The following is an 11,811-nucleotide window of genomic DNA, read 5'->3' on the forward strand; positions in this document are numbered from 1 at the left end:
AAAAATTTCAAAATAATGTAAAAAAAATTGTATGTAAATTAATGTTTGTTTTGTTAAAAAGTAAAAGTTGCTTTTCTTTTAAATGCCTCTGAGTAGCCACCGTAATCAGCCTTTTTTGCCGCACTGAGAACATTTGAGAAGAGCATAAAGAAAAACCCAAGTTTCACTCAACACTTTTAATCTTCAGTTAAATACACCCATGAGTTCCTCCCAGCATTGCCAATCGTAGAAACAATATCCATCTTAACAAACACAAACCAAATTAACCCAAAATACCACAGCAAGTTGAAAACAATGTACGCAATCTTCATCCTGTTGAGTTTCTTCTTAGCAGTTTTCAAGTCATCGTCTTCTTGTAGTACATACATCTTAATTCCTCGAACTAGCTTGGCACAATACTCGTCAAGGTCAAACTCATCTTCTTTTAACATAAAACTGTCAACATCGCTGGGTGCTAGATGTTTATCCAGATCCAAACAGTTCTTGTTGCGGAAAACCCACTGCCCATGACTGAAATACGAAAGTGCCAGAGTGGCCGAATAGATCTTCCTTTGGAGCTTCACTAACCTGTAAAGAAGTGTTAAAACTCGTCATAGAGAAAGTCTGAACTTGCATTGGTTTCTTCCCGAGGACTCTGAGCACCAAGTCGAAGAAAACTGCCGGAAGGAGTTGATAAAAGATCATTTTGATGTAGAACTCGAAGAAGGAGCGAGTGAAGCGGTAGTTGGGGTACCACAGAAGATGGGTGTACGGAGTCATCGTCAACACGCTTTCAATGCACTTGTTGAGGTTACCAATCTGCTTCTCGGGGTTGATGTCGCAGTTGCTACCATTGTAGACATTGAGAGTCTTCTTCAAGGTGTCGTTTTGGAACGTGGCCTGTTTCCACGAAGAAATAATCATTGATTTCACCAGGAGATCCACAGGGACGTAGTCAGTGAAGACGTTGGGATCTCCGTACATAATCCGAACGACACCAGTAGCACACCCTGTGGTAACCGCCATGGGGCCGTTGAGAGTGTCCAACCACCCGGGGAGGGGCTCTTCGAGGGCCGCCAACACTGTGGAGGTCGTTCTTCAGACGACGATTTGTTGTTACCACACTTACCAACTGAAGGTCTGTAGATGACGGCGGGAATTCTTCCTTGGCACAAGTCGTACACGACGTGCTCAGCCAAAGACTTGGTGAAGGTGTAGGTGTTGGGCAGAGGATGGATGTACTTCTCTGTCAACGTGTTCAAGACGTTCCGATCGATTTTCTCTGCAACTTCGATGGTTTTCCTCCAGTCAGCGTGAGGAGGGTACAACTTCTCTTCGATGACGTCCTTATCGGTGTTGCAGTAAGTGGTAGAGACGTGCACGAACACGTCTAGATTCTTCGTTTCGAGAGCTAGAGCGACAACCTCGCGAGTTCCTCTAGTGTTCAATAACACAGCGTCTGTTAAACTGTCGTCGAAACGAACAGAAGCGGCTACATGGAAGATCACATTGACCTCGTGAATTAACACTTCTCGGTCTTCTGGTGATAGACCAAGATTTAGTTCGCGGACGTCACCACCAACCGCTTTAACCTTCATTAAGTCATCGGGGTTTCGACACCTCACTACATCAAACAACTACAAAATTAAAGACGACCTCTTGGGGAAACTTACCGGAATATCTAACATTTCTTTGAGTCTCGTCTCCAGAGAGCGCTTCTTTTTCTCCCTCATTAACAAGTAGATGTTTTTGATGTCTGGACACGACCGAAGGAGCTTCTCGAGGATGACCTTACCAATGAAGCCGGTTCCTCCGGTTATGAAGACACTTTTGTTGGAGTAGAACCCCGGGATTGTTGAAAGTGAAGACATTTTCACAGTGAAGCTTCAACCAGCGAACCGACTTTTATTTGGCAATTATTTGTGACGATTGGCGTTATTCAAATTAATTATTGTTGTAAAGTTCATGGACGCGGAAGCGTAACCTCTGATTTTGCTAAAAGGAGCGAACTTTTGGAGCATCGAGAAAGCAAACCTAGAAGAAGGCGAATTGTTAGAAGATTTAGAGTTTTGATAAGAAAAAGAGGAGATATACATCTTAGATATGCGTTCCAACAAGCAATTCGTTGGATCACACTATATTTATAAGGTCTGTAAGGTCACAAAATATTTTTGGTTGGTCGATGAATGTACGCATTTGCAAAGAATAGAATAATTGCAATTGCAATGAAATTTACAAACAACTAATAAAAGAATAAATTTCCACCACATTTGGATATTAACTTCACAACGTTAGAATGTCTTCACTTCCAACAATTCCGGAGTTTTACTCCAAGAAAAATGTCTTTATAACTGGAGGAACAGACTTCATTGGGAAAGTCCTCGTTGAGAAACTCCTCCGGTCATGTCCTGACACCAACAACATTTACTTGTTGATGAGGGCGAAGCAGCGGCGCTCTCCAGAAGCGAGATTGAAAGAAATGTTGGACCTTCCAGTAAGTTGTCTTCGGCGATTACTACCAAAGTTGGTGTAGTTGTTTGATCTCATAAGGTCCCAAACTCCTGATGCCTTGAAGAAGGTTAAACTGGTCGGTGGTGACGTCCGCGATCTTTGTCTAGGATTATCACAAAAAGACCGAGAAGTGTTAATTCGCGACGTCAATGTGGTCTTCCACGTGGCTGCTTCAATCCGATTTGACGACTCTTTAACAGACGCTGTGCTAATGAACACCAGAGGCACTCGCGAGGTTGTTACTCTGGCTCTCGAAATGAAGAATCTAGACGTGTTGGTGCACGTCTCCACCACTTACTGCAACACCGATAAGGAGGTCATAGAAGAGAAGTTGTACCCTCCTCACGCTGACTGGAAGAAGACCATCGAAATTGCAGAAAAAATGAACAGAAACGTCTTGAACGCGTTGACTAAGAAGTACATCCATCCTCTGCCCAACACCTACACCTTCACCAAGTCTTTGGCTGAGCACGTCGTCCACGACTTGTGCCAAGGAAAGATCCCGGCAGTAATCTTCAGACCATCAATCGGTAAGTTTGAAGAATGTAGTTTTGAATGAACACGAGTTTGTAGTTATGCCATCGTCCGAAGAGCCTCTCCCTGGTTGGATCGACTCCCTCAATGGTCCTTTGGCGGTCATTGCCGCCTGCGGGACTGGCGTCATGAGAGTTATCTACGGCGGCAGTGAGATAGTTCTCGATTGTGTCCCTGTGGACCCTGAGTCATCATCATTTCTTCGTGGAGACAAGCAATTTTGAAAGACTACACAATCTCAATCTACAATGGTAGTAATGGCGGTATACAACCATGCAAACAAAAAGAATGTATTGGATTGTGTGTGGAGGAAATAAAGACCTCGACACCTTTAAACAGAATGTTATGGTACCCCACGTATAGCTTTACCAGATGCTTCTTCATTTTCTACGTCAAACTGATCTTTTACCAACTTCTTCCAGCCGTGTTCATCGACATGATCCTCAGAGTCTTTGGAAAGAAACCAATGCAAGTCAAAACTCTTCCTTAACACCTTTTAACAATTCTTTGCAGGTTAGTGAAGATCCAGAGAAAGATCTACACTTCTTCGATAGCCCTTTCATACTTCAGCCATCATCAGTGGCATTTTATCAACAACAACTGTTTAACTCTTGAGAAATGTCTTCTTACAAGCGATTATGACAGTTTTTACAGTAAAAAATCAGAGGTAGATAAATCACAATATGTCGTCACCACTGTTAGAGGTCTTAAGAAGTTCATCTTCAAAGAAGAAGATGACTTTGAGGAATCTTCCAAGAAACTCCACAGAATCAAATTTGCGGCTTTTTTTATTAACACTTTGTGGTACCTAGCTGTGTTTTGGTTGGTTTTTATTCGAATTGACCTCATTTCTACTACAGTCAACTTATTAACAAAATAAAGACGAAATTGATCTTAATTTTAATTTTATCTCTCTCATTGCGTCCTTCTGAATGTCGTAGATTGACTCAGACGCTCTCAGAAAGTGTCAGTTAATAAAATCGATTTTTTTTATTATAATTAGAATATTTTTCACAAGAATTAGCATACAATGAGAATTTTTGGAATGTCATTGTAAACAAACGATAGCCAGTCTGTCTTTAATTGTTTCTGTCCATTTCTAACATTGAGGAAGGTTCGAAATCAGAACTTGGTAATTCAAAATTTAGAAAGGTCAATCGCCGAAGAAATATTAGGAACATTATGAATAGACAGAAAACGAAATTTAAACTTCAGATTTCAGTTCTGTGCTTCAGTTCTGTGGTGGTAGCACTGGAAATTACCAAAATCACCAGAGCTTAGTGACTCGAGTTGGCTTTGAATTAGCATGTTAGCCAAAATAAACTTTTCTTTTACCAAAAATCCAAATAAGAATCAAGTCACTAAAGCTGTCAAAATATGACATTTCCTGACTTTTTTTTCGGTTTTCAAGTTTGTTGTGAATCTTTTAAATGGAACTAGAAGAACTGATAAAACCAACCGTCATAATCGAGCGAAAGTTGACTTTTAACGAAAAAACGACAAACTGGACGTGGTCTTCCCCCAAACGGCACAAATATCGGAAACCAATTAGCACCGAGCATCTCAGCCTAATCAAAAATCTACTGGAGTGCGAGGGTAAACCACTAAAACTTTTTTCTCTTTTGTCTTTAAAATTTCCCCCAGACCTCCATCGAAATGATATCGTCTCCATCATTCGGAAATGCGAAAGCGAAGTGTTCCGTAAACCCACGATTGACAACAAATTCTGGGAACCCCAAACACTCGCAATTGGGCAAGTGTATCACATCCCCCCCAAAATGGGCAATACAAAGTGGTGCAAAGCCAAGTTGATAGCCATCGAAAATGAAGTACTAAAGTTGGTAACACTGAACACGATGGTCCCTGTGACTTTAAACGCGAGGTTTGTTGCGCACGAAGAACCAGTGAAGGAGTTTTTGAAAGTTGGCACCCGTGTGCTTACTTTGGTTCATAAAGTAATGGATACAGGCGAAATGTTTCGTGGGCAGAAAGTGCATATTCTGGGGGTGGTGGCGGAGGTTCCCACCCAGCAGAATAGATACCGGTATCTGGTGATCCTCGACAGCGGCTGGTGGACGTACGTCCAGTACACTTGTCTTTGGCCCCTTTGCTTGCAGCCCCTCAAAGTGTGGAAGTTCATACCCAAGCAAACTCAGCGCATGGTAAAGAACTACCTCAATGGTGCCTACCCAACCATGGTCGACTACCAAAAAGGTGATATAATTCGTTGCAGTGTCTCCGACATAGGTAAGCCCCCCTAAAAATCGTTTCTATCAAAAATAACCCCCTTCTAGGCCTTAATGATGGTCTCGTGCTACATGTCGACGCCTCAGTTGTAGTATTCTGGTCACAAAAGTACTCCATGGCTGTCTCCATGTACAGGGGACTCCCTCATTTTCGTAAACTATGAGTTGTAAGCACGGTTTTATTCCAATTAGTACATAGCTAAAAGGCATTCATTTATAACTTTCATGTACTTCTCCCAGATGTTTTTTAAGACAGATGACTCCCTAAAAAACTAGATGTAGGTATGTAGCCACGCCCCACACTCACCTTATGACGTCAAGCTCCGCCCCACATTGGGTGTAGTCAGTTAGAAAAATCTCAAGCTCCTGAATGGACCAATTGGCTTGTTTTAAAGAGTCAGAGAGTGAGCTTAGCTCCACAAACATGTTCTTGACGTCACGGGGGCGGTGCATATTCGTCGTTGGTAATAAAATCGCGCGATGGTAGTTTTTAAAGTTGACATCAAGATCAGTGTAACTTTTCTGTAGGAGTTTAGTTTTTAGAGACACACAAACCAAACTAGAAAATAAAGTTATCAGTGTTACCAACTACAAAAACATACTGTTTGTGTTCTTTTTCTTTCTCTATGAGGAATTTGATTTCTCGCAGCTCTGAAAAGAAGTCCTTATCGTGGTCAGTGTCGAAATTATCAACTCCGGCTAATTTGTTAGTCCAGTGGTCCATGATGGCCTCTGTGCAGCGCTTCCAACAAGAGAAAGTGATATGATTTAACTTCTTTTTAGTCTCAAATCGGATGCAAGCAAGAAAGACAATACACGCGTATTTTTTAGCCATGTGTTTAGGTAAGTAGAAGAGATTCTGGATGTTCTGCACCACAGACCCCTGCATGTCTTCCACCATCTTATAAATCCGCTTAACATTATCAAACTGTCGCCGACACGACTTCAAGGGACGCCCCGTCTTTTCCGCGACTTCATCCAAGTCTTTCCTGTGTTTACTAGACAACTTCTTCCCAATCAATTCCCTTACTACATCATCATCAAAATCATAGTATCTAAAACGAGGGGGTTAATTAAACAGGTCATACAAGAATGAAGCGTACTTTTCGATCAAAAGCTTGCGAGTTTGGGGTTCGATTTGGAACGCTAGCTGCTCTTGGAGTTTATTGGGGTTACTGAGGAGCTTCTCCAGGAGGGAGTAGGTGCGGTAGTGGTCCAAAACGTCGCTGGCGATGAGCTCCAAGGAGGCTCCAGTCGCCTCACCCAATCCCCTATGATTCAGGATTGAGACAGCTTCGCTCGCTGGAAAGGAAGATCAGGGGGGCACTTTTAGGGTTATGGAACTCACCGGTGTGGCCCTCTACCCAAAGCGCGTAGATTTCGGGGTCCACGAGCGTGTAGTTGCTGATAAAGACGTCGATTTCGGTCCCCATGGCGCAGAAATGGTCAAAAATCCGAGTTTTCACATATTTAAAAAGTGAGGTTAGAGTGTTGGAGGTGACAAACAGGAGTACCAATTCCTTATTTCTTTGCTATATTCGGCTTGTTTAACTGGTTTAACCCATTGTAATTATACAGTTTGTGATATATTCATTACAGGAACACAGTGTAGTCCCAAAATAGTCCAAAATTCCCGTTAATTTAAGCAAAAAATAATGAAATCGTGTTGCCAACTTAGCATTAAAGTTCCCTAGATGTCCCTTTTTCCATGTCACCTGATCTCACCTAACCTCATATTTTCATTAAACTTTGTCCCTTGTGAAAACCAGCCATGAGCGACGGTAAAAAGGAGCCCCCAAAAGACGACAAAGTCGACGCCGAGCTGTCCGACTTGCTAGACAGTGAGCCCCAATTTCGTCCATATTACGTAATCACTTGTGCTTTAAGGTGCGTTGGAGGACTTCAAAAAGGAGGGCCCCAAAGAGGAGACAGTTCCCAAATCTGAGGAGGAGATTATCCCCGATTCGGCTGAATGGAGCGACGATTTTATCCGTCAAGCCGCGGCTCAGTTTGAGCAAAATTTATCGAATTTTTTGGGCTCTAATACCGATGGTACTCAGTTAAGTACCGATCAGATCCAGCAGAAATTTCAACAGATGGCGGAGGCTGCTCAACAAGTTATAGAGACCCCAAATGTGACTGAAAACTCGAATGATTTCGCTTCGACGATCACACAGACAATACAGGGATTGAATGCAGGGGCTGAGGGGCTGCAGAATCCGTTTTCTGAGCAGGAAATAATGAATTTGTTTGGGGGCCAAGGGGACCAAAACGCCTTTCTGCCTTTCATGCAAGGGATGATGCAGAGTCTCTTGTCCAAAGACGTTCTCTATCCTAGTTTGAAGGACATTCTGGACAAATTCCCAGAATGGTTGAGGACCAATAAGGAGAAACTGAGCACGGAAGAGTACGAAAGGTACGAAAATCAGAAGAAGTTGATGGAGGAGGTGTGCGGAGAGCTAGAAAAGGAGAAAGAGACCGACAGTGAGGAACAGAAGAAAGAGAGGTTTGAGAAGGTGCTAGGATTAATGCAGAAAGTAAGTATGGATTCTGGGTGGTATGCTATTAATGAGGTGTAGTTGCAAGATTATGGACAACCACCGACTGACTTGGTAGGGGACGTCGGGCCACCTTTACCTTTGGACGTTCAAAGTGGCGCTGATCCAAACCAGTGCAATGTGATGTAAATGAGAAATTTCTTAGTCTTGTTGTCTTTCGTTGTTATTTATAATTCAGTAAAAAATGGGAAAAACAAACGAAACTTCACGTTCAGTCACTCATTTTACTCCTTAAAATCACATCACAGTTCAATAAGAGACTTCAAGAAACTCGTCCCATTGATCAGCTTCGTCGTCGCTATCACAAACTCCACGTTCGAATCCTCCTGCTGCGACAAGAACCGCAGCGCCGCAATCTAAAAACACATTTTCACCACCAAGCCTGTCTCAACAGCCTCCTTACCTCGGCAAACGTGCAGCCCCCGATAAAAAACACCAAGACAACCTGTGGCGCATCATTGTTAGGCACGTTGGTGCCCACCGACGGCGACTCATCCAGCGTCGGTCCGGGGAGGAGCCCCAAAACGTCTTGGAGTTGTCTCCAGCCCCCGTTTTTCGTCACTTGTTCGGCGAGGCGCACACTTAAAGGCGCGTAGACGCTATGGACGTAGCTGATATCAGTCGGATTGACCTCGGAAGTGTCCTCCATGGTCAAGCGGAGAGCTTTGCGAAGAACCGTGTATTGGCGAGTTCCCGACTGGATTTTCAAAAGCCCCACTTTTTCGAGCTTCGTGATGGCGAGGAGGGCTTGAATCCCATAGACCTGCGGAAAAGAAGACTGGATTTTGTCGGGGGGAGTGACCGTGGGGGTTTACTTGGACGAGTTCCCGTTTGTAATGCTCGAGGATCTTTGGTTTGAGGCCCGAGCTGGTGATGCACTGGAGACAGATGAGTCTCAAGACTTGCACGAGGGGCTTGGCGTGGGCTATCATGTCCTCGATGTAAGTGCTCGCTTTGTCCACCTCAATACAGTTGAGGAATTCCTGCTCGGTCTGCAGAGTATCCAGGAAGTCGTAACTATCCGTCACTTCTTTAATACACTCGGCGATAGCGGTGTGATGCGACAACGCCTTCTTCTTCGCGAGGATCTGCGGGAGTCTCTGCACGTACAATTTCATCTCCTGCACAGACTTCTCTTGGCTGTTATCGAGTTGAGCACTGATCGTCTTCGCCTGCTTGGACAAGAACGCGCCGACAGCGTTGAAATTCTTATCGCGGATCTCGGCGAACAACTTGTCAGCCGAGTTCAAAATGATCTGTTTCTTATCCTCCGACAGCGACTCGGAGGTCCTCTCTTCACTACTCAAGAAGTTATCAATCGGGAAATTGGCGGTGGAGTTGTTAATCCCGAAAATCTCATCAATGAGGCCTTCATAAGTCAATTGCGTGGCCAAGGGGGTGATGAGATCAACCGACCGGTCTATGAGGAGAATCTGATCTATAGTCGACGTCTGGTTGTTTTTCGGGAGGCTCGCCGTGGTCTTCTCCCTCTGGAGCCGAGTCACCAACTCCCACACCTGTCGGGCGGCAGCCCCCTTCCCCCAAACGCGCGGAATAGGCCCGTAGAGCTTCTGCAGGAAGATGATCGCCTGCGCGGTTTGGTACAAATACGTGGGGTCGTTCTCCAAAGTGTACTCCCTATGAATCCTCAGTTAAAGAAGGAAATCGATGAGTTCACCTCACCTGAAGACCTCGGAAATCTCCATCGAGACGACGTCCGCATCGAAAGGAAACAACTCGCACCGGAACTCCTCTACCAAAGTCACGCTCCCGAAGACCCCATTGTGTTTGAGTCTCTCCATGCACAGGAGGCTCCTCTTCGGGACGAAGAAGACGTGATACTGCTTCTTCGTCTTCGTTTTACTGTCAACGTGGACGTTGTGCCCCACGTAGTCCATGAGGTGGAGCTTGGGGCGCGTTATGAAGATGACGTGCGCCACATCGGTCTCCGGGAGCGGCGTGGGGCGCAACGGAAACATTTTCGTCACTGAGTGCTCCCGCAAGACCGCATACTGGGCGATGAGCCCCACGGGCCCCGCCAAAGAGTTGTCCCAGACGATGGCTTTGGGTCCTGGACACTTCTCCAGGAGATTAATGAGATTGTTTCGGGCTGCTGTCTGGATTAACGAGATGTCGACACGGCCCCCTTGGAGGTGGGATGACATTTTGAGGTTAATTGAACTGTCAGAGTGACAGCTCGGAACTGTCACATTGACGAAGAGAACTGACGATCAAAAGTCACGAAATGATTGAATGCATCGACTTTGATCGATTCATTTGTCTTGGAAGCGATTAAAATCGATAAAATGGCTTAAGGAATCAAACAAATGCAGGCTAGAGATGCGCGCGGTGATTGGATTTGTTTTTCTCGTTAGTTGCGTGTGGGACCGAAAGATGTCGCTAGTGCTTTTATGTTTTACCGCGAGGCGTCTTCGTTGAGATAAAACGTAGCGGTGGGATCCTCCTCGTCAGCTTTGCGCAGTGGCAGTATCGTAACCGATGAGGTTTATCCGAGGTGCGATTATTGCTAGTTGAAAACTTTAACCAATACCCCGCCATGTGCACGTGAAATACCGTGCGCTAAGGCAATTTTTGGAAGCCTCTACGGGGGCTTATTAACTAAACAAGCAAAATTCCACCTAAAAACCTTAAAAGTCAAGTTGGCGTTGAACACGTGAAAAAAAAAGCACCGCTGTCATCAAGGAGGCTCATTTCGAGTTTTACTATAGAAAATCCGCCTTCGAGAGGTTTACTGTAAAAAAAACTCATTCAGCGCCAAAAAGCAATAAAACATTGAGATGCAAATAAGACTCATTTTAAAATCGAATCATTTGTTATGTTTATTGGTGGCAGCCTTGGCCCAAGTCACAAAACTTTAAAAGCCAAGTCCGTAAAATGTCCACAGCCGCCAACTGATTGTTGCTTAAAATTTAATCTTCCGTCCGTCCGAAGCCGTAAAAAGAGAAAAGCACCAGAAACACAAACATTCCTAAGTCTTCATCGCACGTAATACACCCCTAAATCCAGTGGTGGTGGTGGAAAACAAGTGAAAACCTCCCAGTCGCAGTTACAATGCCTCAAAAATAATGGACGATAAAACAAATCTAGAGTGCTTGGATAACCCGAGTTCGTCTTACACTATCAACACTTTTTTGAGTAACTTGAATTTGGAGAAAGATGTGGCATCTCCAGTGGCGGCGGTCGAACAAGGTGAGTGCGAAAGTGCCACAATCAAATTAGCTGTAATTTTAATTAGATTTGTGCTTATTTGATTTGACAGATTATCACGCGGAGAATTATGGGGGGAACGACGAGGACGGGGGCGGCGGCACCAAAAGGAAACAGAGACGCTACAGGACCACTTTTTCGAACTACCAGTTGGAGGAGCTGGAAAGAGCGTTCCATAAAACCCACTACCCTGACGTGTTCTTCCGCGAGGAGTTGGCGCTGAGGATTGATTTGACTGAAGCTAGGGTCCAGGTTTGGTTCCAGAACCGCCGAGCCAAGTGGCGGAAGCAGGAGAAGAACGTCAAGACCAACATGAGCATGAACATCCCTGGTAAACCTCCTCTAAATCTGCCACCTATTTAATAATAATTTCAGCGTGTTCCACCCCACTGGAGTCGCCCTTGTTGAATTTCGCCCCGGAGCCCAACACGAACTTCTTTCTGGGCCTGGAATGGCCAACCCAAGTCCCTTTCCAGAATCCAGACGTCACCGACGCCATCCAGATCTCGGATCGCGTCACCAACATCATCGGCGACAGTATTTTGTTAGGTGACGATGGCAACTTGGATCTGATTCAAGATCACGGTGAAATTAGCATCGATCCTGATTTGTTGACCTTGAAGCCTGGAAGGAGTGTCCGAAGCGATGAGTGCTGAACCAATTTAGCCATATACGGGGTGTTGCAATAATCTTACAGTCATGCTGTATTGAATAAAATTTTTCACGGGTTTTTGGGTGGTCAACCTCAAAGTGGT

At 44.6% G+C, this 11,811-nt stretch overlaps 6 protein-coding genes, 1 non-coding gene and 1 pseudogene across 8 annotated transcripts; 5 read left to right on the top strand and 3 right to left on the bottom strand.

Moving 5' to 3' along the window:
* Positions 1-176: 176 nt before the first annotated feature.
* Positions 177-2,021, bottom strand: LOC148178076 (fatty acyl-CoA reductase 1-like). The gene is made up of 4 exons (XM_088033446.1): positions 1,653-2,021; positions 1,109-1,616; positions 614-1,061; positions 177-567 (listed from the first exon to the last, which is right to left on the bottom strand). The coding sequence occupies exons 1-4, from the start codon at positions 1,848-1,850 to the stop codon at positions 177-179; spliced, it is 1,545 nt and encodes a 514-aa protein (XP_087889572.1). The 5' UTR covers positions 1,851-2,021.
* A 147-nt stretch (positions 2,022-2,168) lies between these two features.
* LOC148178077 (putative fatty acyl-CoA reductase CG5065) lies at positions 2,169-4,058 on the top strand (annotated as a pseudogene).
* A 396-nt stretch (positions 4,059-4,454) lies between these two features.
* LOC148178078 (histone-lysine N-methyltransferase eggless-like) lies at positions 4,455-5,285 on the top strand. The gene is made up of 2 exons (XM_088033447.1): positions 4,455-4,620; positions 4,669-5,285. The coding sequence occupies exons 1-2, from the start codon at positions 4,455-4,457 to the stop codon at positions 5,283-5,285; spliced, it is 783 nt and encodes a 260-aa protein (XP_087889573.1).
* Positions 5,286-5,435: 150 nt separating this feature from the next.
* Fibp (acidic fibroblast growth factor intracellular-binding protein) lies at positions 5,436-6,799 on the bottom strand. Its single transcript, XM_088033166.1, has 5 exons — positions 6,619-6,799; positions 6,374-6,572; positions 5,873-6,325; positions 5,578-5,829; positions 5,436-5,534 (listed from the first exon to the last, which is right to left on the bottom strand). The coding sequence occupies exons 1-5, from the start codon at positions 6,701-6,703 to the stop codon at positions 5,459-5,461; spliced, it is 1,065 nt and encodes a 354-aa protein (XP_087889292.1). The 5' UTR covers positions 6,704-6,799; the 3' UTR covers positions 5,436-5,458.
* A 135-nt stretch (positions 6,800-6,934) lies between these two features.
* Positions 6,935-8,031, top strand: Pex19 (peroxisomal biogenesis factor 19). Its single transcript, XM_088033167.1, has 3 exons — positions 6,935-7,111; positions 7,158-7,807; positions 7,850-8,031. The coding sequence occupies exons 1-3, from the start codon at positions 7,042-7,044 to the stop codon at positions 7,955-7,957; spliced, it is 828 nt and encodes a 275-aa protein (XP_087889293.1). The 5' UTR covers positions 6,935-7,041; the 3' UTR covers positions 7,958-8,031.
* Position 8,032: 1 nt separating this feature from the next.
* car (vacuolar protein sorting-associated protein 33A) lies at positions 8,033-10,210 on the bottom strand. The gene is made up of 4 exons (XM_088033165.1): positions 9,512-10,210; positions 8,644-9,466; positions 8,232-8,591; positions 8,033-8,184 (listed from the first exon to the last, which is right to left on the bottom strand). The coding sequence occupies exons 1-4, from the start codon at positions 9,991-9,993 to the stop codon at positions 8,071-8,073; spliced, it is 1,779 nt and encodes a 592-aa protein (XP_087889291.1). The 5' UTR covers positions 9,994-10,210; the 3' UTR covers positions 8,033-8,070.
* Positions 10,211-10,298: 88 nt separating this feature from the next.
* LOC148178082 (U4 spliceosomal RNA) lies at positions 10,299-10,439 on the top strand. Its single transcript, XR_015769876.1, has one exon. It is a non-coding gene; the product is annotated as a U4 spliceosomal RNA (small nuclear RNA).
* Positions 10,440-10,815: 376 nt separating this feature from the next.
* LOC148178083 (uncharacterized) lies at positions 10,816-11,806 on the top strand. Of its 2 annotated transcripts, none has more exons than XM_088033170.1 (3): positions 10,816-11,038; positions 11,085-11,387; positions 11,432-11,806. In XM_088033170.1, exons 1-3 carry the CDS (start codon positions 10,915-10,917, stop codon positions 11,710-11,712), a joined length of 708 nt encoding a protein of 235 aa, XP_087889296.1. In that variant the 5' UTR covers positions 10,816-10,914; the 3' UTR covers positions 11,713-11,806. The 2 variants fall into 2 exon arrangements, with proteins under 2 accessions (XP_087889296.1, XP_087889297.1); XM_088033171.1 differs by having other exon boundaries at positions 11,109-11,387.
* The last annotated feature ends 5 nt before the right edge of the window (positions 11,807-11,811 follow it).

Source organism: Gnatocerus cornutus, chromosome 3 (assembly GCF_029298725.1).
Source record: "Gnatocerus cornutus isolate USDA-ARS CGAHR chromosome 3, icGnaCorn1.1, whole genome shotgun sequence".
In the NCBI taxonomy this organism is placed as follows: Eukaryota; Metazoa; Arthropoda; class Insecta; order Coleoptera; family Tenebrionidae; genus Gnatocerus; species Gnatocerus cornutus.

Coding starts and splice junctions, on each gene's coding strand:
- LOC148178076 (XM_088033446.1), bottom strand. CDS start 1,850: ATGTCTTCACTTTCAACAATCCCGGGGTTCTACTCCAACAAAAGTGTC. Junction 1,617..1,652: donor AAGAAATGTTAGATATTCCG/GTAAGTTTCCCC, acceptor TTAATTTTGTAG/TTGTTTGATGTAGTGAGGTG. Junction 568..613: donor GTCCTCGGGAAGAAACCAAT/GCAAGTTCAGAC, acceptor ACTTCTTTACAG/GTTAGTGAAGCTCCAAAGGA.
- LOC148178078 (XM_088033447.1), top strand. CDS start 4,455: ATGGAACTAGAAGAACTGATAAAACCAACCGTCATAATCGAGCGAAAG. Junction 4,621..4,668: donor AAATCTACTGGAGTGCGAGG/GTAAACCACTAA, acceptor AATTTCCCCCAG/ACCTCCATCGAAATGATATC.
- Fibp (XM_088033166.1), bottom strand. CDS start 6,703: ATGGGGACCGAAATCGACGTCTTTATCAGCAACTACACGCTCGTGGAC. Junction 6,573..6,618: donor TTGGGTAGAGGGCCACACCG/GTGAGTTCCATA, acceptor CTTCCTTTCCAG/CGAGCGAAGCTGTCTCAATC. Junction 5,830..5,872: donor AAAGAAAAAGAACACAAACA/GTATGTTTTTGT, acceptor TTTATTTTCTAG/TTTGGTTTGTGTGTCTCTAA.
- Pex19 (XM_088033167.1), top strand. CDS start 7,042: ATGAGCGACGGTAAAAAGGAGCCCCCAAAAGACGACAAAGTCGACGCC. Junction 7,112..7,157: donor GCTGTCCGACTTGCTAGACA/GTGAGCCCCAAT, acceptor TTGTGCTTTAAG/GTGCGTTGGAGGACTTCAAA. Junction 7,808..7,849: donor TGCTAGGATTAATGCAGAAA/GTAAGTATGGAT, acceptor AATGAGGTGTAG/TTGCAAGATTATGGACAACC.
- car (XM_088033165.1), bottom strand. CDS start 9,993: ATGTCATCCCACCTCCAAGGGGGCCGTGTCGACATCTCGTTAATCCAG. Junction 8,592..8,643: donor ACAAACGGGAACTCGTCCAA/GTAAACCCCCAC, acceptor TCTTTTCCGCAG/GTCTATGGGATTCAAGCCCT. Junction 8,185..8,231: donor GGGGCTGCACGTTTGCCGAG/GTAAGGAGGCTG, acceptor ATGTGTTTTTAG/ATTGCGGCGCTGCGGTTCTT.
- LOC148178083 (XM_088033170.1), top strand. CDS start 10,915: ATGGACGATAAAACAAATCTAGAGTGCTTGGATAACCCGAGTTCGTCT. Junction 11,039..11,084: donor AGTGGCGGCGGTCGAACAAG/GTGAGTGCGAAA, acceptor AATTTTAATTAG/ATTTGTGCTTATTTGATTTG. Junction 11,388..11,431: donor CATGAGCATGAACATCCCTG/GTAAACCTCCTC, acceptor TAATAATTTCAG/CGTGTTCCACCCCACTGGAG.